Raw genomic sequence first — 22,605 nt, forward strand, 5'->3', positions numbered from 1 at the left:
GTTTCTTTGGCTTTTGGTGATGTCTTTTTTTCTGGATTTTAAATCGGATGCCTTGTTATAGTGTTTTCTGAAGCCAGTGTTACTCCTATAACTCCAGTTATGAAGACATAGATTTGGCAATAAAGGCTGTAAGGCATCATGCTGGGTTCCACAGTATGTTTCCTGTTCTAGACTTACAGTCTGTCTGTCAGTGTCAGCTGACACAAGCATAATTTAACACACACATTTCATAAATACCCTTTCTCTTTGTGCCAAAAACCAACAGACAGCAACTACAATAAATAAATGAGACTAGAATATTTCCAGCTGCAGTTATCAGTTATCTCTGCACTGGAAGCAACCTGTTCTGCAGCAGTGCTCTGCTGCAGAACAGGTTGAAACAAGATGTGCTGGCAGTCGTGATAAGGGATTTTCACAGGCAGCGGTCTTCACCACAACATCACATCACTGAGTTTCAACACGGAGAGAAGAGCTGTGGGCTTAGCCTGACTTAAAAACTAAATCATTTGCAGTCCTGAAGGTAGAAGAAAACTTCTCCAAGCCTTTTAAGGGCAGTTACCAGCTTATACAAGTGTCTGTTCCTACATATACACAATCTAATTTTTGGTTTACTTGCTAAAGCTTGATGTATTTTTCAGTTAATTCCACCTGACGCACTGGAAACAGAACAACGAATCACCCCGTTTATTTGTTCAGTCTGGCTTTGTGGTAATTGCACCATGAAGGGATTCAGTGATAATGCACAGCCTGCATCTGTCCCACAACAACAGTGAGTAATATCTGGCAGAGTCCCTTTCTTTATTGCACACAGACAGTGCATGTTTGTTGGGAGCCTTTTTTGGTCCTGTTGTAATTATTGTGTGTGTGTGTGTTTACCTGTGGTAGTTCCCCTTTCTGCACAGTACAGGTGGCAGAATGGGGAGGACAATATTCACAGGGATAGTGTGTTGTTTAGAGAAAGAAGCATATGTTTTGGAGCCATGTATTATCTGAATCAATGCATTTGCATTTGAATATATTTAATATTAAGGACCACAGCAGATGATAAATACACCTGACAAACATCTGGGAATATTTTGCCATAGCAGCCCCTCAGTGGGTTGCAGGTTTTACCTGTGCCAGGTTAAGTCACTAACACCCTTTACTTACCCAGTGATATATAGCAAACATTTGTACATTTCTGTGGGTCCTCATACTGTACTTGACCATGACAACACATTTCTCACAATGCTTTCTTCATGCAGACACGATGTTCTGTCAGAGCTGAGTGAGTAATAACTATGGCTATAGGCCGTGTAGTATGCCTACAGCCTTTAGGGTGAAAGAGGAATGCCTCTTTACCAGCTGGGTTTCTGTCAGTCACTGATCGTCCCCACAGTGACTCAGCCAGGAACAAATGTGACAAAGCAGCGCACAGCAGGGAAGCTAATGAGGGGGCTGCGTGTAGCATTCAAATAAGCTTCCCAACAGACTGAAAGAATCTAACATAAAGACTAAAAACGTTTCCCAGCCTTCAAAAATGAGCTAATGATTACAAGAGAATGCAAAGAAACAACTGCTATGATGTATTCATGTATTGTCTTTTTAAAGCTGACATTGAATCTATTTATTTGAATGGAGGTAACGTTTGTCAGACCATCTATTAGTTCTGTTAAGTGCTTATCCTTCTCAGGGTCATGGGGCTTGAACCCCAGCTGTCAGGGGGCAAGAGGCGGGGTACACCCGAACAGGTAATCAGCCCATCACAACCACACTTTATAATCAACAATTAACCTAACAAGCATTTCTTTTTTTTTTTTTTGGCCACAGCGGCTTTATTGGCAGTGTAGAGGGACAGGAATCAGGGGAAGACATGCGGGCAAATCGGCAACAGGCCGGGAGCCACGTTGCCCACACCGCAATGCGGCACATGCATGAGGTCACCTGCTCCACCCCTGAGTCACCCGGGTGCCCAACCTAACAAGCATTTCTATGGACTGTGAAATGTGTAAACATTCAATCTCCACAGAAAGACCCCGGCTCACCAATCCTCTTTTCCACTAATACCTACTCAGCTCATCTCATCTCAACTCGACTCTACTCTGTTTTCAGTGTTTTCCATTAGGTGGTCGTACCTGGTACCAGGTACTTTTTTAGTGTCTACTCAGCCGGGGTTCCAAGTGAGCTGAGTTGAGCCAAAAAATGCCACTGATTGGCCAGGGAGTGACGTCACCAGATGAATCATGAGAGCAACTCCTTCAGAGGAATCAAACCCGCTGTTTCTAAAACAATGGCTACACACTAACAGACGTTCCAGATGCTTCAGTCATTGTAGAAACAGACTCTCTCTCTCTCTCTGACGACAGAATCCAGACGAGGCTAGACGGAGTGAATGTTTGTGTTTGTGTTGCACTGACATCACAAGACTTTCAGGCCACCGTGCTATACCGACTCCACACACATTGAGGCGATACTCAATTGTAATGGAAAATGAGTGAAATCAAGTTGGTGGAGTCAAGTAGGTACTAGTGGAAAAGAGGCACAAGAGGTTTGGACCCAAAAATGCAGCAGAAAGGCAACAGTGCTACACACTGAAGCACCCTGATCTCTGGGCAAATCGTGCATCCTCTTGTTTCTTACTACAGGACAACTACACAAACACTTGCTCATAAAACACAGTCACCTAGTCATGAAATATTTAATTATTACAATTAGTTCATTTGAGCCATATTTGACCTAAAATGACTTAAAATGTTTTGAGCTTTACAAAGGAAAGAGATTAACGCTACAACAATATGCAGTACATAACACAAAATCTTTTTTCACACACCCACTCAAAACAATAAGATACAAAACAAAACACAGTCCTGCCAAGGGTGTCAAACTATTCCACCGATCCACTCATGGGAGCAACACAGCAATAAATGCAGCAATGTGCTTGCAAAGGCAGGGACGCAGACAGAAGGCTGACGCTAACAGCTGAGACAGTAATGTACGCTCAGCCATTGTAGAAACAGACTCTCTCTCTCTCACACACACGTTGTTGTGCATTAATTTTTGTTGCTCTCTCTCTTTCAGGATGCAGCGACTGGTGACCTGTTGTGCTTTACTTCTCCCCGCCTTGCTTTTGCTTGCTTCTCTTCTTGCTCCTCCCCAGCTATTAGCTCTGGCGTTGCAAAAGTGCACATATACTCATGTGAATAATAAAATAAATAAAAGAAATTTACTAACTAGAATAGCCTATAGAAAGTCTATAGAGGTCCTTTTGGCAAAGTGAATGTCTTTGGCACAGCCGAACATTCAGACCTTAATTCTGCTTGCTACAGCTGCCGGACTGGACAGGTTTAAAAAGAAAGAAGAAACAGCACTCACTGCAGCCAATGTTCCTGCAAACTACACTTAAATTCTGGCAGCTACAGGGCTAAAAGTCACCAGTGCTCATTAGTGTTTCTTTTTAAAACCCAGAATAGCCAACAAAGTTGAGGAAAGTCATACAGTCACTAAAAGTGAGAATGTTCTAAGATTAAAAAAAAAAAAAAACATGTCCACAGAAAGACTACTTTCCTGTAATACCCAAAATGCCAGTGGGAACCATGTATGCATGAGTGCACTGAGTGGCCTAAAAACAGCATCAGAGGTTGTGACTTCTCCTGATCATATGCAAACAGATGTTGCTGGCTGGACAGTGTCCATCTGGCTAGAGGAGAGGAAAAGAGGTAAGGCGAGTGAAAGGAGAACAGCAATAAACAGTCCTTACCGGCATTAAATCAGTTAAATTAGCCACATAGCTATCGGCAGGCATGCTGTACTTTCTCATCTGCAAGGTATATCTCCCAAAAGTCAATTGTCGGAGCTCCTTTCAAGGATTTTTCATTGTCTTGATGTCTGCTCCTCTACGTAATGATAACCTCTCAAGCAGAGTCCCCCCCCTGCGCTTCTATTCTGGTTTCAATACGTAACTCACAAACCAAAACAAGGGGAAACAATATCTGTCACTATGAGTGACAGGGCTGCTTTCAAAGACACAACTCAAAATGAAAGATACAGCCAACAATTCATCATTTTATCTTTGCGGTCACGAAAAGAGGCCTCTTTGTTGAAAATTCATGGGTGGCACTAATGCTTTCTCAAAAGGATGAGGGAAAGAATGAGCAAGGCAGGGAAGCTCTGGATTGAGATGAAGCTTTCTCAAAATCAGTCATTTATGCTAATGTTGCAAGAAGATTGTGTTCCTAATTAGGTCCAAATGAACAATTAGCTGATTGGGTTGAAGCTGCAAAAAAGAGCTATCAATCAGAAGATGAGAGCAGCGGGGAGAAAGACGAAAGGAGGACTGAGACGAGATACGAGGAAACGAGATGACTGGTAAACTGGCAAAATACCTCTGCAGACAATCTAACCAGCCCGAGATGCACAAAGAATTTCTAGGAAATGTACGAGAAAGTACGTAGCAGCGTGTCCTGCGCTTGCACACAACAACCCGGTCTGCCCATTATGCAGCTGGAGTAAGTGCAACCAGACCATTATAGTCCAGTTAGGTTTCAAACAGTGAGACAGCACTTGGCACTTAATTTAGCCACACAAGCGTGTAAGAGCATCCAGCTCATGCTCCCAAAGCACTGCCAAGTTTTAAAGTGCTCCCTGACTTACAGTGCTGCTGGGAACTGCTGGTCTTGTTTGTAGGGAGACTTGATGATGAGATTTCTCCATTAGCAGTTTAGCAGCAGAGCAAGTAAACATGCAGTATGTCCGTCTCATATGGATCCCGTCCTCCCATCCCCCAACACTCAGATATACTCAAAATGTCTCCCCATACAGAGATATGAAAAACACAACAATGCAGGTGATATCCTGCCTACATCGCCATCTTAAATAATCATTTGCAAATGTGACCAATCAAATCTCAGTTCTGCATATGTTTTCTCCCAGCAGTGTTGCTGGGTCAGCACAGTCAGTACCAATCTCTGTGCTCTTCAAATGTATTAAAAAGGTATATTACATTCACTGGCTTCCATCCATTGTTAGTAAGGAAGGATTCTACCAATTCTAACACTTCAGCAAGGACATTCATTTAATACTCAGTGTTGATGGCAATTTAATTTAGATGTTTAGTGGAATGGCGCTTGTGCAAATACATCTGTGTGACTCACAAAGCCATCAAATTATACATAACAGAACAATAAAATCAGCTGCCTCTCAGACATACAGACTCAAAATCCACTGCCTTGGCCTGCAGCTGGCAGTCTTTCTTTTGCTCTGCTTCACACATCAATTATTTCTCCACCTGCAGCAGGTTCTGGTTAGTGTAGCCCGCAAAGCTCGCAGTGGATCTCTGGAGCAGAAGAAGGCCTAACATTGCCAGCTGCAGTCAAAGATGACACAGTTGAAGTCCCTCGAGCTGCGGGACAAGAAAATCAAGGATAAGTGATCTTTTTCCAGATCCGAACCAGCAGGTGTGGAAACGGGTAATGGTAAGGGGTGGAGCCACCTGGTTAGCAGCAACTGAACTTTCAAAATAAGAGTGAGGGGATCATGGGTGGGAGAATTCTCTTTTCTCGAACGGAGATCCAGTGTAGTCCCAGATGGAGGTAAGAGATAGCGAGAGGCTCCTTGACAGAAGTGTTTTTACCACGGCAAAGCACTATATGACAACATGTGATAAGAGCTACTTAACAGAGACAGATCTCAGAAAAATAATGTGAACAAAAACAGGTAAAAATATGACACCTAAAGTGGTCAAAGTAAGAATCAGAATCTTCCATCTTCCAGAAGATGGAAGCTTGGATGAAGGCTAGGGGCCCATTGAGAGAGAGAGAGAGAGAGAGAGAGAGGGAGAAATGAGAGCCTGATTGGTTAGAGGCTGTCAGAGAGCAGATGGGTATATAAGAGCTTGTGATTGGCCAGACACTGCTGAAAGCCAGAAAAAAGTAAATGAGGTCCTTTGATTGGCTATGTGCATCGACAGGCCAGATGGAGAGGTACGAGAGCATGCGACTGACTAGTGAGGAATGTAAAGGCCTAAAATTGGATGGGGAGAGCTTTGAAAGAGCGAGATTGGCTAAAAGGTCGATGAAAGCCCAAAAGAGGGAAATGAGAACCTGTGATTTGCTTGGGGCCATTGAAGGCTAGATGGCGAAATATGAGAGATGCAAAGGTCTGACACTGGATATTGAGAGGTATGAGGGCCCGAGACTGGCTATGGTAAGTTATTAGAGCCTGAGATTAGCTAGAGGCTAAGAGCACCTCAGGGGCCTTAAGGGATGCAGTGAGGATGATATCAGAATTAAGTCTGATATGTAAAGCATAAGAAGCAAATGACCAGTGGCCCTGGTAGTTAAGAGAGGAGGATGAAATGCCTGAATACTGCTAAGGGCTTAGATTGCATATGAGCAGAACTGGTCCAATGCTGAATAAATTTAGACACAGAGCAACTGATCTGAGGTAAAACAGAGAGGAGGCAAACAGTCGGAAATGTATCTGAGCTTTAGAACTTCCAACATTCAAACATAAGAGAGTGCACTAATAACCTAACAGGCCCCTTTAACTTTGAATGCTTTAGAAATTAAAAAGGTAGAACTGGGTATGAAAGATCAGAGCAGAAAATGCAAACAAAGGAGTCAGTAAAAGCACCATGACTTTAAAACCCATAGAAGGAATAATGCATGTATACAAGGACAAAAAAAGACCTTTTGTGGCAGCAGGAGGAGGTTAACAGAATCACATAAATCTGGAATTGATAATGCTTAAACCTGCCATCATATAATATCTTGTAGACTGCAGTAGACTAAAAGAAACCACTAGCATAGGCCTGAAACTAAAAATGGATAAACAGGAATGGACTGACAAAACAAAACAAGGATTTTGAATGTGTCTGTGATCTGTGTTAGTAAGCACTGTTTTTATTAGCCTGATGGCACTCTGAACAGAAGCATAACAGAGCAGAAATGATTTGACTGGCATCGGGGTATCGATGCCTGGAGTCGGACCTGAATGGGGAAGAGAGAAATCCAAAAAACAGCTTTTTTTTGATTCATCTCCTTTTTCCCAGAAGCTGCCTCTCTCACAGCAGACTGTAAACTGTTGTAGACAAAAGGCTCTGTAATAACACCAACACAAAAGCCTTAAGACTAAAATAGTTAATAAGACATTCTATTTACAAGAACATTTTTTGATTATTTTTTTTTCCACACAGCTTGATTTCCTGTCTGCGAATGGGCTCGGAGGGAACTCTTGGCCAAGCGCCGCATGTGTGAAAGAAGCTACAATTCAGATAAAAGTTACCATTTAATAACTGTAAATATGTTTGTTGTTAAAACTAAGAAATTAATGCTGACAGCAATTTGCTTGTGTGGGTTTGGGGGCACCTGTAAAAGGGGGAATGAAAAATCTAGTGGTAATGCTCTAAAATATCCAACAGTAGTGACATGATGTATTGTTAGTCTTAAAAATGGAGTATGGCTGCTTTACAGTAAGTTAAACATGCCACTTGGGAGAAAGATGTGATTAAATTCTCCCTGTTTTGCTATTTGGGGTTTCAGTTTGTTATATTACTCTTCAGTGTATACGCTGTACTGTGCAAAAGTCTTGAGCCACCCCTCATTTCTTTATATGTTCTCTCCAAGGAGTCACACTTTCTTGTAATTCCTTTTTTTTTTAAGTGGTCTTATTCAAGGGGCTCTCTAAAGGTCTTTCAAAGTTTCTTTTTGGACATTGGCTGCTTTCTCAGTGATTTTCCATCCAGTCCTTGTCCCTCACCATTATCAAAGGAATGTTTTTGTTTGTTACGCCACTTAACACAGAGGTATGAATGACTCAAGCACGAAAAAGGCGCCTAACTCAAAGAATGAGCCACTGTTTTGTCTAAACAGACAACAATCAGTTTTAGATTGTATCTATAGGCACTGTTACAGCAGTGAGTCTCTACAGCCATCTGTAAAATGTGGTGGAGGCTATGTCATGGTTTGGAGCTGCATTTTAGCCAGTGGTGCTGGAGATCTTGTCAAAATTGATGGAATTATGAACTCAGAAAAGTACCCTCAGATTTTATTCCACCATCTGTGAAATGTTGGATTCTCATTGGCTTCATTTTTCAGCATGACAAAGATCCCAAACACACTGCCAAATAAAAAGTAAAACCATACCTGGATAGAAAAACACAGTGGAACACTGTCAGTCATGGATTGACCTCCATAGAGCCCAGAAATCAACATTACTGAAGCAGTGTGGGATCATTTTGAAAGAGAATGGAACAAAAGGCAGCCAACATCCAAGAACGAGCTTTGAATGTCCTTCAAGAAGCCTGGAGAACTCTTCCTGAAGACTGCTTGAAGAAATGACAAGAAAGCTGCCTCAGAGAGTTCAGGTTGTGTTGAAGAATAAAGTTGGCTGTACCAAATATTGACTCTCAAGCTTGTTAGAACTGCACAAACTCTATTTTTGCCTCATATACTGTAGTTCCATACTATGTCTGCAGATGTTTTAATAAATTGCTGCACCTATTTCCAATTTTCCTAACAAACTATAAAGAAATGAGGAGTGGCCCAAGATTTTGCACAGCACTGTAAGACTTGCAAAGCTACCAAGGCCTAGTTAATATTCTCTCCCACAGGAAACTGCCTGAAATGCCTTGTTTGTAGTCCAAGTTTGTCTTCTGCTAAATCAAACTGTAACATATCTCATCTATTTTAATACACTTGAATCTCCAATAAAAGTGTTCTCATCTCCATATTTTTCTGTTTATGCTGTCAGATGAAACAGTGACACAAACACTGCCATTAGGACTAATGTAAACCAGCTGTCATTCTGATGGTTTTTTACTGCTCTGCTCACCTAAATACTGACGTCAAAACAGCGATGACGTCTAAAAAAAAAAAATCACCATTCACTAAGTTTAGGAAAATGTCTTTGCTGTGATTTTAGCTATATTTATATGTAAAACGATCACTCTACAAATGGTAGGGACAGAATATCTTAAAATGTGGCTAATGTTTAGCAGCTGACAGCACTTGGAGGGGAAAGTGGAGAAAAGAGCTGCTGCAGTAAAAGTAACGAATTAAAGTATAATCAGGCTACTTTAAATTTTGATTAAATGTATTTTAAGTGTCAATAAGAATTTATTAGTAGAAACTAGTTTTTGTGAGTTGCTTCAAGCTCTTCTAGCAAGCAGAATTTCTGTAACACCTAAAAACATAATTCCAAGGGCAGCAGGAAAAGAGGAATACAGGGAATTTTTTCCCCCATAGGTGTATGCACACACTCACTCACTCACACACTTTTCTCTCCCTTGACAGTGAGTCTAATGTCTGTGTCTAATGTCCCCTTGTCTGTGAGTCTAATGAAAGCAGAGTGTGTGGGTGAGCATTTAAATCACGCCTGAGTGCACATGGTCGACCCTCCTGAGCAACATACATGCACAGCCACATGTACAGAGACACACAAACAAGCACACATGATGGCACGGGGCTCAGGCAAGTGCTGATACACAATACAAGAATACACACACACACACACACACACACACACACACACACACACACACACACACAGTCCGAACCCTATGTACTTGACTCCAGGTCAGCCCATCTGTCAGTCTCTCTCTCCCCACCTTTCACTTTCTTCCTCTCACATGCAAATGCACTTTTTTTCCATCTGATTCACTCACACTGAAGGATCATTATCTTTGGCACATTGCAGACACTGAGTAGTGATGGGGCCGTTATCCAAGCAGGGACGAGCACACCCAGCATGTCAATTCTCATTAAAAGACTACAACCCCCATCTCTCAGCGTGGGCCCAATGACTGTACAATCATTGACCTACCCTCCTTTGATGTAGTCCAGGAAGGTGACTTCAGTGTCCACCAAGAATGACAGGAGGGTTACCTGTAAGCAATAACATCTGAGTCAGCTCAAGCATCATCACCGATGTACCAAAGTTATTCATTCTACAAATGTAGTATATTTCACATCTAGTTCATACATCATTCCTTACCGTTCCAGAGTTGAGGTATTTTTTCTTCTTTCCTTTCTTCTTTGGATTTACCACCTAAAAAAAAGAAGCACATTTTCTCTTGTAACTTCAAAACCACATCATAAATCCATCCCTTAATTTGGGTGTAGTTTATCAGGGTACCAGTATGGTCACTACTATGTGTAGACAGGTGCAGCTGATTTTTTTTTTAAATAGGAAACAAGTTGAAAACACAAAAACTGTCACGTTGTTTAGAGCCAGAACGATATAGGATTTTTAAGATCGATACCTGTCATGTCCTGGGCCGTTTGCCCAGCGTTTTGTGTTTAGTTTCATATTTCTTGAGTTTTTGTCCCCAGTATGTTTTGATTCTTGTTCCCTTTGTCCCTGTCTCCCCCTGTATCTATGGTCTTGTGTCTGTTGTGTCAGCTTGTCTGTCCTCTGACCACCCGGTGTTTCTTTTAGTGTTTTATTCCTAGTGTTGTGACTAGTCTGCGTCTCTGTCCTGAGTCTGTGTGCCAGTTCCCCATGTTGAGTCTGCATGTACCTTGGTTAGTCACTTCCTGTTTTATTTTGAAAGTCTGGTAAGTACTCCATTATGTTCAGCTGTTACTTTTTTAACTTTCTCTGTGCACCATCTAGTCACATGAAAGTAGCATGCAATGGGTTTTTAGAGCTTCTTCTCCAAAAACAAGTTGGTACCACACCCAAAAATGCTGTTAAAACATCTCCATAGAGCTGAGGGGAAGTGGGTGATAATTATCTTCTGGTTCATCCCTACGAGCGACCGCTTTCTCAAACATGACACCCACGAGCAAAGTTTGGGTCTACTGCACATGAGTTACAAATAAGTGAGTTGCTTTATCTGATGCTCAAGATCCCTAAACCACCAAACCAACATGTCTTTGAGCAGTGCTCCTAACCAGCAATATAACCACAAAGCACAAAGTAATTTCACAGGCATCCTTCTTAAAATAGATTGTTTGATGTGCCTAAGTCAGCCTTACTTATTTTTTTAAGAAACAGCTTTTTATTTCAAACTACATTAAAAAAGAAACACTTTTTCTCAGCTGTAGCCATAAATTATTTTTTTCCCTCATATTGCAGCCTGAGTTCAATAAAACACAGAAAAGTCTCGTGTCATGAGGAGACCAGACAGAAGGAGCACTGGAACTCCTTTTGAATCCCAAACAGTGGATGTGTGGGCTTTTAAATCTGAGCTTTATGATCTAATTTAACTGTGCCAAGGTTAAACAGAGAGACAGAAGGCCTCAGGGAAACAACATACAATCGTGTGGATTTATGCCTTTCTCCTTGGTTCACTTTGGACCGGCACCCACAAGGACGCATTTGGCTCTCGAGGTGAATTAAAATGTGACTGTGGCACAAACACACACACAGACACACAAACAAAGTCTTTGTTGCACTAGCTGCAAGTTGAAAAAAAAAAGCATGTTGAGCAAAAGGCCAGAAATCCCAAAATTACTTACTCTGTGTGTGTGTGTGTGTGTGTGCGTGTGTGTGTGTGCAAATCTGAGGACTATTAGGCAAACAGCAGCTGTTTAAAATGACACTCCCCTGTGTGCTTTCTTCTCTGCGTGGTGCTCTGTTAATCAAGAAATGTTGACTCTTCCTGGGAGAAGTTAAGCCAACGATCCATCATAACCATCAGAGATTGTATGTATGTGTGTGTGTGTGTGTGTGTGTGTGCGAGACAGACAGCCAGGCAGAATGGAAAGGATTTCTTCAGTTTTGGTTTTCTTTGGCAGCAGATACTAAAAATTCATGGGATTCAATAACTCGTCCAGCTGTCGCTATTTCGATCCATCCATTCTCTTCCACTTATCCTGCTCGGGGTTGTGGGGGGGCTAGAGCCTATCCCATATCTGACATAGGGCGAGAGGCAGGGTACACCCTGTACAGGTCGCCAGGTTGTCGCAGGACTAACACAGAGAGACAGACAATTATTCATACCTACCGGCAATTTTAGAGTGACCACTTAACCTAATCTCAGTAACTGCATGTCTTTGGACTGTGGGAGGAAACCCACGCAGTCACGGGGAGAACATGCAAACTCCACACAGAAAGAGATCCAGGCCAAGGTGGAACAGAACCCAGACCTTCTAGATGTCATTCTAGCTGTGAGGCAGTAGTGCTAAACATCATGCCACCGTGCTGCCCCTGTCACTATTGCGCTCACTCAATCTTGAATTTTACCCTAGCTTTGTGGTTGACTATGTCAGTAACATTTCCCCAATCCTTCATAAAGTGTCTACTATAAAATGAGCATTGCAGTTCTGATTTCTGATGCTGTTTGTGTTCATTCTCCTGCAAAAATGATGCAACATGTTTACATTTACCCCATTCACACCCATTCATACAAGCATTTCCATGATTAACTAAGCTAAATGCTTTTATTATCTAACATTCACACACATTCACACTCCAACGCTTGCGTCAGAGAGCAACTTAAGCTAACATAATGTAACTAATGTTGTACCTTGTAGTAAGATTAGCGTGACACTCAGCAGCCATCCTAACATTTCAGACTGTGTCATGTCAACAAAATATAATGTTAACATTTTCTGTTCTATTCGGTTGTTGCTTTTATTTACAGAAATGCCATTTTTGTAATGTTCAAATGTTTCTGATAAAGGAGTTTATGTTTAAGAATTTTTTTGCAGTATTAGATTACGTATTGAGAATCCTTTAAATCTCCTGGGATTGGAACTGACTACATTTTGGTGTCATAACATCCCATAAGGGTTCAGCAGAAAAAGTACCAGACAAAAACACTCACTTTCTGTACTAGCAGTGCAATAACTGCATGTGACCTACTAATCTGTACACTGGCCCGGATAGGTGTTTCAGCTGTTAAATTTAAATACCCTAACATTCCTGTGCATGCAAACTTATACCAGCACACTCCCAACAACTCACCTCATAGACGTTGAACTGGCTCTGTCCTCTGGATAGTTCTCTGTAGCTGGTGCTGAATTCTCCAATAAAGTCATGACTACAGAAAGAAGGGCAGAGGAAAGAGGAAAAAGAGGAAAAAAAAAAACTCAAAACAGTTTCTTTCTTTTTGAGTTTTTAAATGAACATGAAATGATTCAAGTCCCAGAAAAGACAACATACACACCTTAGAGCAACAATTATGAGGTATTTTGTCAGGGGGGGGATTAAAGCAAGATCAAAACATTTTCACTGACACGGAAAACAAAATTTCCAGGTCACCTAAACAGCTTGTTGTTGGCATTTCTTTCCCACTGAAAAAAAAAGATACACCGACATGTTCCCTCAGATTTTTTTTTTTCTCTGTATTGGGCTGCTGTAATGCACAAATTTCCCCATCGTGGGATCATTAAAGTTTTATCTTATCTTATCTTAGATTACGAGTGACACTGAATAGATTCCAAAGCACAAAGAACAGAGAAACAACTCCCTGTTAAACTACAGCTTGTCAAATGTCACTCGTTTTTCTTTCTATCTGACTGCCAGCAGCCAGAACCAGACTCATCATTAAGCAGTCAATCCGTGACGATCGTGTACTCGGCTTTCTTACCTACTGAAAACATAGACTTGTCTTAATTATGTGTGACTTAGAGATTAACTGGGTGCAGGAAGCTGACATGTTGAATGTTAATGCAATCAAGACACGAAGTAATAAGGAAAAGTGCTGCTGGCTGTTTATCAGTGATTATTAGCTCTGAGGTTATCAGCATATATCAGATTAATATCTGTACAATAAGCCCCACAAGTCTTACAGTCAGACTCAGCAATTCTGGAAAATTGTCCTGACAAACTTAGAGTTGAACAGTTATTATTTTTATAACATCTTTTCTTACTTTGCAAACTTCTTATTGAACAACTTCTTGCTTAAAACATCTTATTGGATATTGATTTTTACTCCATTTTCACACCAAAGAAGCCTATTAAGCTAAAGCCCGGTAGTCTACTTAAATCATGCCCAACTTAACAGGAGAAATAAACAAGTTTGCAACCTAGAGAATACACCCCCCCCGCCCCCCCATAACAAGTATATGGAGGAGTGAATTTTGCCACTTTAGGGACATGGCCACTTTGACAGACACATGTGTCAACACAGACATAGTTACAGTACCAGTCAAAAGTTTCACCTGACTCACTCGCGGTAGCCGCTACCGCTAGTATTTGCGGCTCTCAGTGTTTTCTTTTCCGTGGAAACTGGGTTCAAATGGCCCTTTCCGTATTAAAGGTTGCCGACCCCTGCACTAGACTAAAAGCAGGACAGCAACCTGCTTGCAACTAGGGAAAAAAATCATTGCTATCCTTGTGATTGAATTTTTTTTGCTGTTAGAGACCAATTCCAAAAAGTTGCATTCAACTGGTTGCCTAGAGTTTGGTTAACTGAGCGACTGCACAGGTCACCTGGCTGGCAACCTGTCTCCAAACAATTACAATCCAACTCAGGCTGTCTGCAATCACTCTCAAACAGACTGGCAAAGGTTTGCAAGTAACTGTCATCTAATTTATAAACACAGATTGCTGCAAGGAGTCTGAGTCAGTCTGAGCTGATGAGCACAACTCATTTGTAATGGGGGTCCGGTTGTATTCTGATTATATTCCTATATGAAAGCAAGGTTGCCAAGCACCAATGTCAAATCCTGCAGCAACTATCATTACTTGTGGAGGAATTTCTGAATATCTGTTTCAGATCTATGAGTTCTGGCTGGACTCTGAAAATAAGTAAATCCAACAAGCTTGAAGTTTAGTACCATTTGGAAAAATGAATATACTGTATTCAGTAAAAATCAATGTCTGTAATGCTGGCCGTAAGTATAATCTGATTTTACTCGTACTGAATCAGAACCAGTTTTTGTGTTATGCACACCACCACTGATCTTTTTCAAATGCATCTACATCAGTTGGTATAGAGATGCCAGTATTCAACAGTTCAGCTGTAGAGTATTTATTACTTAAGTGAGGTAAAATCTTATATGGCAGTTGACTAAAGTAATGTAAAGTTTTTACCTGCCATCTCTGTCCCAGTCGTACACCTCGATCTTGATTGTTCTGTTAGGAGAGGCAGAGATCAGAATCAGGTTAACAAAACAACTCATTTGTTTCTTCTGCTGGTATTCAGCTGTATTTTATACTCCTGGAGGCATTCAAATGTTTACTCACACCATGCAAAATATTGAAAAAAGTAAAAGACAATGCTGCAAAATGATCAAGTATACAGAGGTCAGAAGAATGCTAATTTCTTTTGTCGATGTTGTCATTGAGCTTTTAGTGGAAGAAGATCCATTCTGCAGCTTATCTTTATTCTAACACACTGTTTGCCTGTCACTATATACCTCATCTCCAAATACATCTATTTTCTGCATCCTGTAGCTTATGAGGAAACTGGGAAAAAATAAATAAAAACAGAACAGTCTGCAGGAGGCAGATAATGCTGTGCTATCATTCTATCAACTAATATCTGCAACAGGAGGGCCATTTCTCTCTGACAAAAGCAAGAGAGTGACACAGAGAGAAGGAAAGGGGCGGCGGGGGGGATAGAACAAACAATAAATTAAAACAGATGCAGCAAAAGACACTCTGCTGGACGGACTGAGTACTCTTGCGCTCCCAGTTGATTAATTCTGTCATCTTGAGTATAAAGTAGAAATGAATCCAACTTGGGTAATCTTGTGTAATACAAGATTGTAACCAGGAAGTAGCAGATCATCCATGCTGTATGAATTTGTCCTACACCTGTGGTGCTTAATTTGAAATCAAAGCCAAAACTGCACTTTTTTACTTCCTTTTAATATCTCGATATGAGAAATACATGGAAATACAAACCATCATTAATTGGCCTTAGAGGTGCTTAGAGAGACAGATGGACATTAAAGGAAAGGAATCTATAAAGGTAAAGACTGGGAATGGGCTGGCTGATAATGATGGGCACTCTGAGGATGAGTGTGTTTCCAGGTTGGCACAATGTAAAGTATGTGCTCAGCTGTCTCGCATAAATGTACTTTCATGTGTTTATAGGCACGCGTCTTATTAAGTCAATGTTGTGCCACAGCTCAGCAGGAAACATCCCATCACTGTGCGCTTTGATGATGTGATGGGAAACTGACAGCAATTTCACTTGTTAGTCCTATAGCTTCAATGCACGTGTGTGTGTGTGTGTGTGTGTGTGTGTGTGTGTGTGTGTGTGTGTGTGTGTGTGTGTGTGTGTGTGTGTGTGTGTGTGTGTGTGTGTGTGCGCGTGTGTTTGAGTATCTGAGTGAGAGTGAGCACCTGAATACAGACCGACCGCAGCACCTGAACAGACAGACACAGTTCCCTATTGTTTGCCAGTTTGAGCGCCCTGTTATCTCTTTTCCCAGACTGTAGAGACACAGACTCAATGCCTGTGTGTGTCTGTGTTTCTGTGTGTGGAGTCCACTGAGCTTCCTGAGTCTTCTATTGATAAGGCATGCTGTGTCTCCACTCATCCAATAAGCTTACTGGACCAAACTTCAGATCAATGCTGCTGTCTGTTAGTTTGGCTAAGTTAAACCCTGGTGTGTGCCCTTTTCGCACTCAGCTGCTATTGACACAGGAGATGGACTCACACAGCTGTCACATACTTTTAGCTGTTTTATCACTCGGACCTGGACTTCTACTGAGATGTAAGGTAAACCTGATGTCCTACATAAGAAGGAGGACTTCCAGTGATGCAAAATAATAACACATAGTGATGTGAAAATGTATCTATTATGTTCCTCCTTATATTCTGTCATATATTTACTGCTGAAATGGTGGATGGTAATATTAACTATGTCCATAGTTGCAAATAATGACTTCAGCATACGTGCATCAACCACCTGATCAACAAGCGACAATGAGAAAAAAGAGAACTTTGTAGCTGCTCCATCACCGTTGTTTGTTTTACCCAGCAAAACTCTACAGTAAACATACAGAAGATAAGATAAAATATGCAAATGAACTGCTAACTTAGTCTGACATGATGTTTAAATCAGACTAAACACAAAAATCTACCTCACACAGGAGATACACTTCTCTCAGAACTCTACTGATGTAAGAAAAACTTTCAAGAAGTCAGTGTAAAGGCTATTTTATGCCTTAGTTTATGTTGTATGTATACCTTATTGCACTTGACATTACTGTATTTCTGATTATTTATTTTTGTATTTAATAAAATGTTTTTTAATATGATTTTAATATGGCTCATAAATACAGTGAAAGGGTTATCTTTTTTTGAAAGACGTATGCAGGTAAAAGACCTGTCTTACTGCTGCAGTTTCAGTATATCTAAAACTTTTATTTTGAAGGTGAGTGGTTTCCATTTAAGGTTTGCATTGTACTTTTCACAGTTTCAATTGGTGAGTAGTTTGCAAATGTTTGCAGAGATATCTGATGTCTTCCGTATAAACTACTGCTGATAACAGCAACCTACTAGAGATCAAAGTAATCACACAAAAGTTTTTGGTGCAGCACTGTACATCACTTTGTGATAAATTTCATGCTAGCTATGGACAGCTACCTCTAGCAACCACTTGCCAACCACTTGCAGAATGCGTGCTTACCAGATTACCAGGCGGTAACTGACCTTTCTCTATGCCTGCATGCCTGGACCTTTAGTGACTGCCAGCAACCTCCAGCAACCATTCACCAACCTATTGGGAAATACACATTTTTCTCTAGCAATCGGTGGTTGCCGGATGGTTGCCAACAGATCTCTAGGCCTGTGTGACTCGGACCTAAGACAGATTATAAACTGAGGGGCTGCAATCCTCCTTTCTATCTATTTTCTTAACAGGTTTCGCAATTTAGGGTCACAGGTGGACTGTTACAGAGAAACTATCTAAGGACCATGAGCAGCATCTGTATCTCTAGAAGTTTCAGGAACAGTATCATGACCAGCCTAAGCTCCTAAGCAGGAGGACACTGGTTGACTTTGTGTTCACCTTTCACAGCTGAACAAGTTATTACATTAGATGGGTAGAGCTGTCACTTCACTGCAGAGTTGCTTTGACTTAAAAGCCTTCAACCAGATTATATCATATTAACCTGAGGCAAAATCAACAGGAAATTTCAAGTCCAATTGGCTCCATATGAGTAATGCCACTGATTGCCTGAAATGATAAGAAACATCTCTCCTGAATTTGTAGATATCTTAAGGAGTGGACACATAAATTCTTGCCTCCAGTCAAATACATATTTCTTGCCAAATGTGCAAATAAGCTCATCTTTGAACCGTTTCAACACCAGTTAATGTGCTAAAACATCCAAAGGAAAAAAAAAAACATCAGTTTCCAAATTAATGGAAAAAACAATAAGATCACAGACATTTTATAATGTATAGTGTGTGTGTGTGTGTGTGTGTGTGTGTGTGTGTGTGTGAGCTCCTCATATTTGCTCCTGTGGTATGAAATAAATGCTGCATTCTGGATCTTTGCTTCACTTAATCCTGTTATAACAAGAACATCTGTAGCACTATGTTCCTTGTGCACTGACCATAGTAAACTAAATATAAACCAGACCACCAGAAAATAAAATGTTCTTTCTTCCAAAAAGACTATGAAACATATCTCTGAATGCAACATTTGGATGACACATCAGTTACTGGCTTCATTTAGAAGTCAAACCAATATGCTGCTGTGTGGAAAAGGCAGAAATCAAAATGTATAAACATGCACTGACTTTGATGAAATAATCTTACTATAAAACATGCAAGCCAAACACATTTCCAAAGGAAAACCACATCATACATCTACACTCATCAACCTTTCCCTCCCGCTGAAACTGCCAAATGTAATATTTCAGCTTGGCAGCTAAAAACATGCATTATTCATTCACACTGTATGTAGTTTACTGAATGCTAATTTCCTTACAAAATATAGTAAATATATTTTTACATGCAGCAATACATCACTGTCACGTTTATTTACATCAATTTCATGACTTGTTCCAGTGCTGCAATTGTAACTGTAATGCTACAATAAGAGACCTCACAGGTGAGGCAGACAGATGATGAAACATACTGAAAGTGCTGTGACGTGCAGCTTTTGTGATTTAAACTGAAACCTACTAAAAATGATATAGTAATGCACCCTAATCAACCCCTAAAGATAATACTTTTCTGCATGTTACTGTATGTCTGATATAAATGTCTGACACCCATGTAATGTTTTGTGCTATGCAGCCTGAAGAGGCCATTAGACACTACAATCATCAGAGGTGCACATATTACAAAGAATGGCATTTTCAGTGTTTCATACTGAAAATAACTCCCCTGGATGATTCACATGGTCGCCTTGGTTATTGTATTGTACTTAACCTGCCATAATAGCTGCTGTCTAAAAAAAGAGACAAAAAAAGAGACATACCTGTCATAATCACCATTGCAAAGAGCACGAACAGGGATTTTAAAAGCCTGCCACACGGGGTTCAGTGTATTCTTCACCACCTCTGTCTTATGGCAGATAGTAAACCTGCAGAGACGAGGAGCAGAGACAGTGAGGAAAATACGGCTGTAAATGGCAAAAACTGAAGTGAAAGTCAAAACAGCTTTATGTTAGAGGTCCAAGTAGTTCCAGTGTTACCAGTGTTACACTAACAGTCTGTATTTCTTACTATAAGGAAGAGACTTTTATTAAAAAAAAAAGGAACCAAATAAATTTACCTTATCTGAAAAAATAATATAAAAAATTACTGAATTGGTATTTATTAGTAAAATGACACATGCCAAAAGGACAAAGTTAATAAAAGAGAAACACGCACATCCAAAAAATTAACCAGGGTGCTGGATCCAAACAAAACTCAATGAAAAAGGAGGAGGGCCACACACCAAAAAGCTCCTTGAGAAATTCTAATCAATATTTAAAAGAAGTGACGTTTCGGGCCCTTCTTCAGACTCCTCAGAGGGAAAGGTTGATGAGAGGACAAAGTTAAACAAAAAACTGAAAAATAAAAAGATTTGTTTACATTGTTTTCCTCATTTATTTACACTAGTCCCATTTCAGCTCAGTGTGACAGTCATTAGGCTACCAGATAGTGCTGTCATTTACGGTCGTGCTAGTTTTTCCTTTTTCTGCTCTCGGCACACCTGCTCTCTCACACACACACGCGCAAGCGCAGGCATGCACACTCACACACTGCATCTCAAGTGGAGCTGACAAGACAGGTGAAGTGAGGATAACATTAATCAAGTTGATGACATGTTATGTTGAGAGCAAGTGAGAGACAGAAAAACAGAGAAGGAGGAGGTTTTCAGATTCCAGTTAGTTTGCAAAAACACAAAGAAAAGCTGCTGACGTTGTAGGCACTGAATACCTCCACACTGCTGACCCTCTACGGTTAGCTTCCTCTGTGGTAAAGTGTGGCATATTAAATGCAGAACAGCACAGAATTGAGCTGGATAGATCAGCCCCATTTTCTCTGATTGTCCAAATTTAGTTCTCAGAGTCAGGATGGGACGTTAATTAAAATGAAATTAAATCCAAATATCAGATGGGCCATCCCTATCTTCACTAGGATGTTTTGCACATAACTGTACATTACATGTGGCTGAACTTAAAAGTGGAAAAAGACACATTTAAGAAATAATAAATGGCTGTATATAGATGATTGAGAAATAGTGTTACTAAAGAATTAATTTCATCAGTATCAAAATTTAGATGGAATTCTTCAGCAATGTGGAAAATCCTCCCAGTTGTCACATCATTTACAGCCGGTGGCAGCGTGGCTTTTTTGAATTCTTGTCTTATGCTTAACACTAAGGAAATGCTGTCAGTTTGTTTTTCCTTCCGGATTCATTCCTTATAAGAAAGAGGCTCATTAGCTAAATTTAAAGATTAATTACGGAAAATTATAGAACAGGTTTCAGAGGGAACCTATTAAAAAGGTGATGAAGACTGTAAAAATAAATGTATATACGTTTAAACTCATTAGAAATTGTTTACCATTTCATTCAAATGCATACTATAATTTTTTCTCTCATTTATATCATTGCATTCTCTTTGTGGTCATAACCAACGTCCCCTCCATTTAGGCCCCTTGTGATGCTACATAATCGAGCATTAAAAATATTGGATAAAAACTGTGACCTTGTGGTTCCTCTTGGAGCTCTGGGTTCAGTAACATGTGGAGCATCGGATGGAAATTGTGAGTTGCCTCTTCAGGAATCCCACTGGGACAAACGGCATTCTGTGTTTGGGGTATAAATATATGGATCTCTTTGCCTTCTGATCTTAAGCTGGAGCCACATTGGAACTACTTTAAAATTAGAGTAAAACAGTTTTTAAAAACTAGGCAATCATGAATAATTTTTATTTTCTTATAGTATTTTTATTAATTGTCATTTTATGTTTTGTGGTATTATTGTATTGTTTTTATGTTAATGCATGTATTATTATAAAAATTGTGTAAAGACCCAAATAGGGACAGGTACTGCGAATTAGCTTAGGCTATAAATGTTGTGGTGTGTTGCCTGTTTCATGTAATATACTTGTCCCTATGCAAAAATAAGACTAAACAAACAAACATTAGTGGGAATAAAACAAAAATATGCAATTAAAGAGGCATCTAGCTAACTTCCTGCCACTTCAAGTGGAATGGTGTGCAGGCTACAGTACTTTCCTGCTACACACACATAGAAAAAAAAGCTAATTTCATTAGTCCCTCAGCTAGAAAGACCTGGACTTGGTATCTTCCACCCACAGAGCACACAGTTTTATCTGACTGGTAACACACTGCAGGATGGAGAAGAGTATCCACAGGGTGCTCCGGATTGAACATGTGTGCACGCATATACATGCACGCACGCGCGCACACACACACACACACACACAAACACACCGAATCCACATCCTTGAATCTGTTCAATGCCTCTTGCTTCCATATACACTCACATACATTCGTGCACATGTTGGCATCTCCACACGTCACTCACACAAATGCTTAAACAGGCAGGATGACTTTTGATCTAAGGCAGATCAATGAAAGCAATTTTCCTTGGATGCAGGGAAGGATTAAACCAGACCTAAAAGGGGAGAAAGACCAAAGGAGTGTGAAGCAATGAAGAGACGGAAACTCACGTGCCATCCTCGTTGCTCCTGTAGAAGACCAGGAAGGGGTCGGATTTGCCAAAGAAATCCTTTTTGTCCAACTTGTTTCCACAGAACTGCATCATCACTGATTCCTAATGAGCCGAGAGAGAAAGTGACAGAAAGGAATATATTAAATCAGTGTGGAAAGAAGGTCACATCTTTTGAGCAATTCTGTCTATTTCCGATGTATAGAGGCTGCTGTTTGTGGAAAAGACTGTGTGTATCCCTTCTTAAATGGGTTCCTCTCAATATAACTATGCTGGTGCAAAATATGATAGACTGGGGGCACCTGGGTGGCTTAGTGGTGAAGCCGGCGACCACATACATATGCTGCGGTGCGGGTGGCGTGGGCTCGAGTCCCAGCCTGTCGCTAATTTGCCCGCGTGCCCCCCGTATCTTTCCCCCATTTCCTGTCTCCCTCCACTGCTGATAGAAGCTGCTGTGACCAAAAATGAAAAAAAAAAAAAAAAGACTGATCCAAAAACTGGCTTGTACTACTGACTTATGGAGAACATTTGTTTTGAGGTCAAAAGTTCACACACATTCATCATGGGTATGTCTGTCATGG

At 40.6% G+C, this 22,605-nt stretch overlaps 1 protein-coding gene across 1 annotated transcript in view; it reads right to left on the reverse strand.

Annotated features, from left to right (window-relative positions):
* LOC115773463 (copine-8) overlaps positions 1 to 22,605 on the reverse strand; it is a 101,622-nt gene that overhangs the window by 23,092 nt on the left and 55,925 nt on the right. The window contains exons 8-13 of the mRNA XM_030720211.1: positions 22,026 to 22,129; positions 19,317 to 19,421; positions 14,962 to 15,003; positions 12,889 to 12,964; positions 9,970 to 10,023; positions 9,799 to 9,860 (exon numbers count right to left, since the gene is read on the reverse strand). Coding sequence (XP_030576071.1) covers positions 9,799 to 9,860; positions 9,970 to 10,023; positions 12,889 to 12,964; positions 14,962 to 15,003; positions 19,317 to 19,421; positions 22,026 to 22,129 — 443 coding nt within the window. The remainder of the gene's footprint in view (positions 1 to 9,798; positions 9,861 to 9,969; positions 10,024 to 12,888; positions 12,965 to 14,961; positions 15,004 to 19,316; positions 19,422 to 22,025; positions 22,130 to 22,605) is intronic.

The sequence above is a fragment of the Archocentrus centrarchus genome, chromosome 23 (assembly GCF_007364275.1).
Source record: "Archocentrus centrarchus isolate MPI-CPG fArcCen1 chromosome 23, fArcCen1, whole genome shotgun sequence".
NCBI classification, from domain to species: Eukaryota; Metazoa; Chordata; class Actinopteri; order Cichliformes; family Cichlidae; genus Archocentrus; species Archocentrus centrarchus.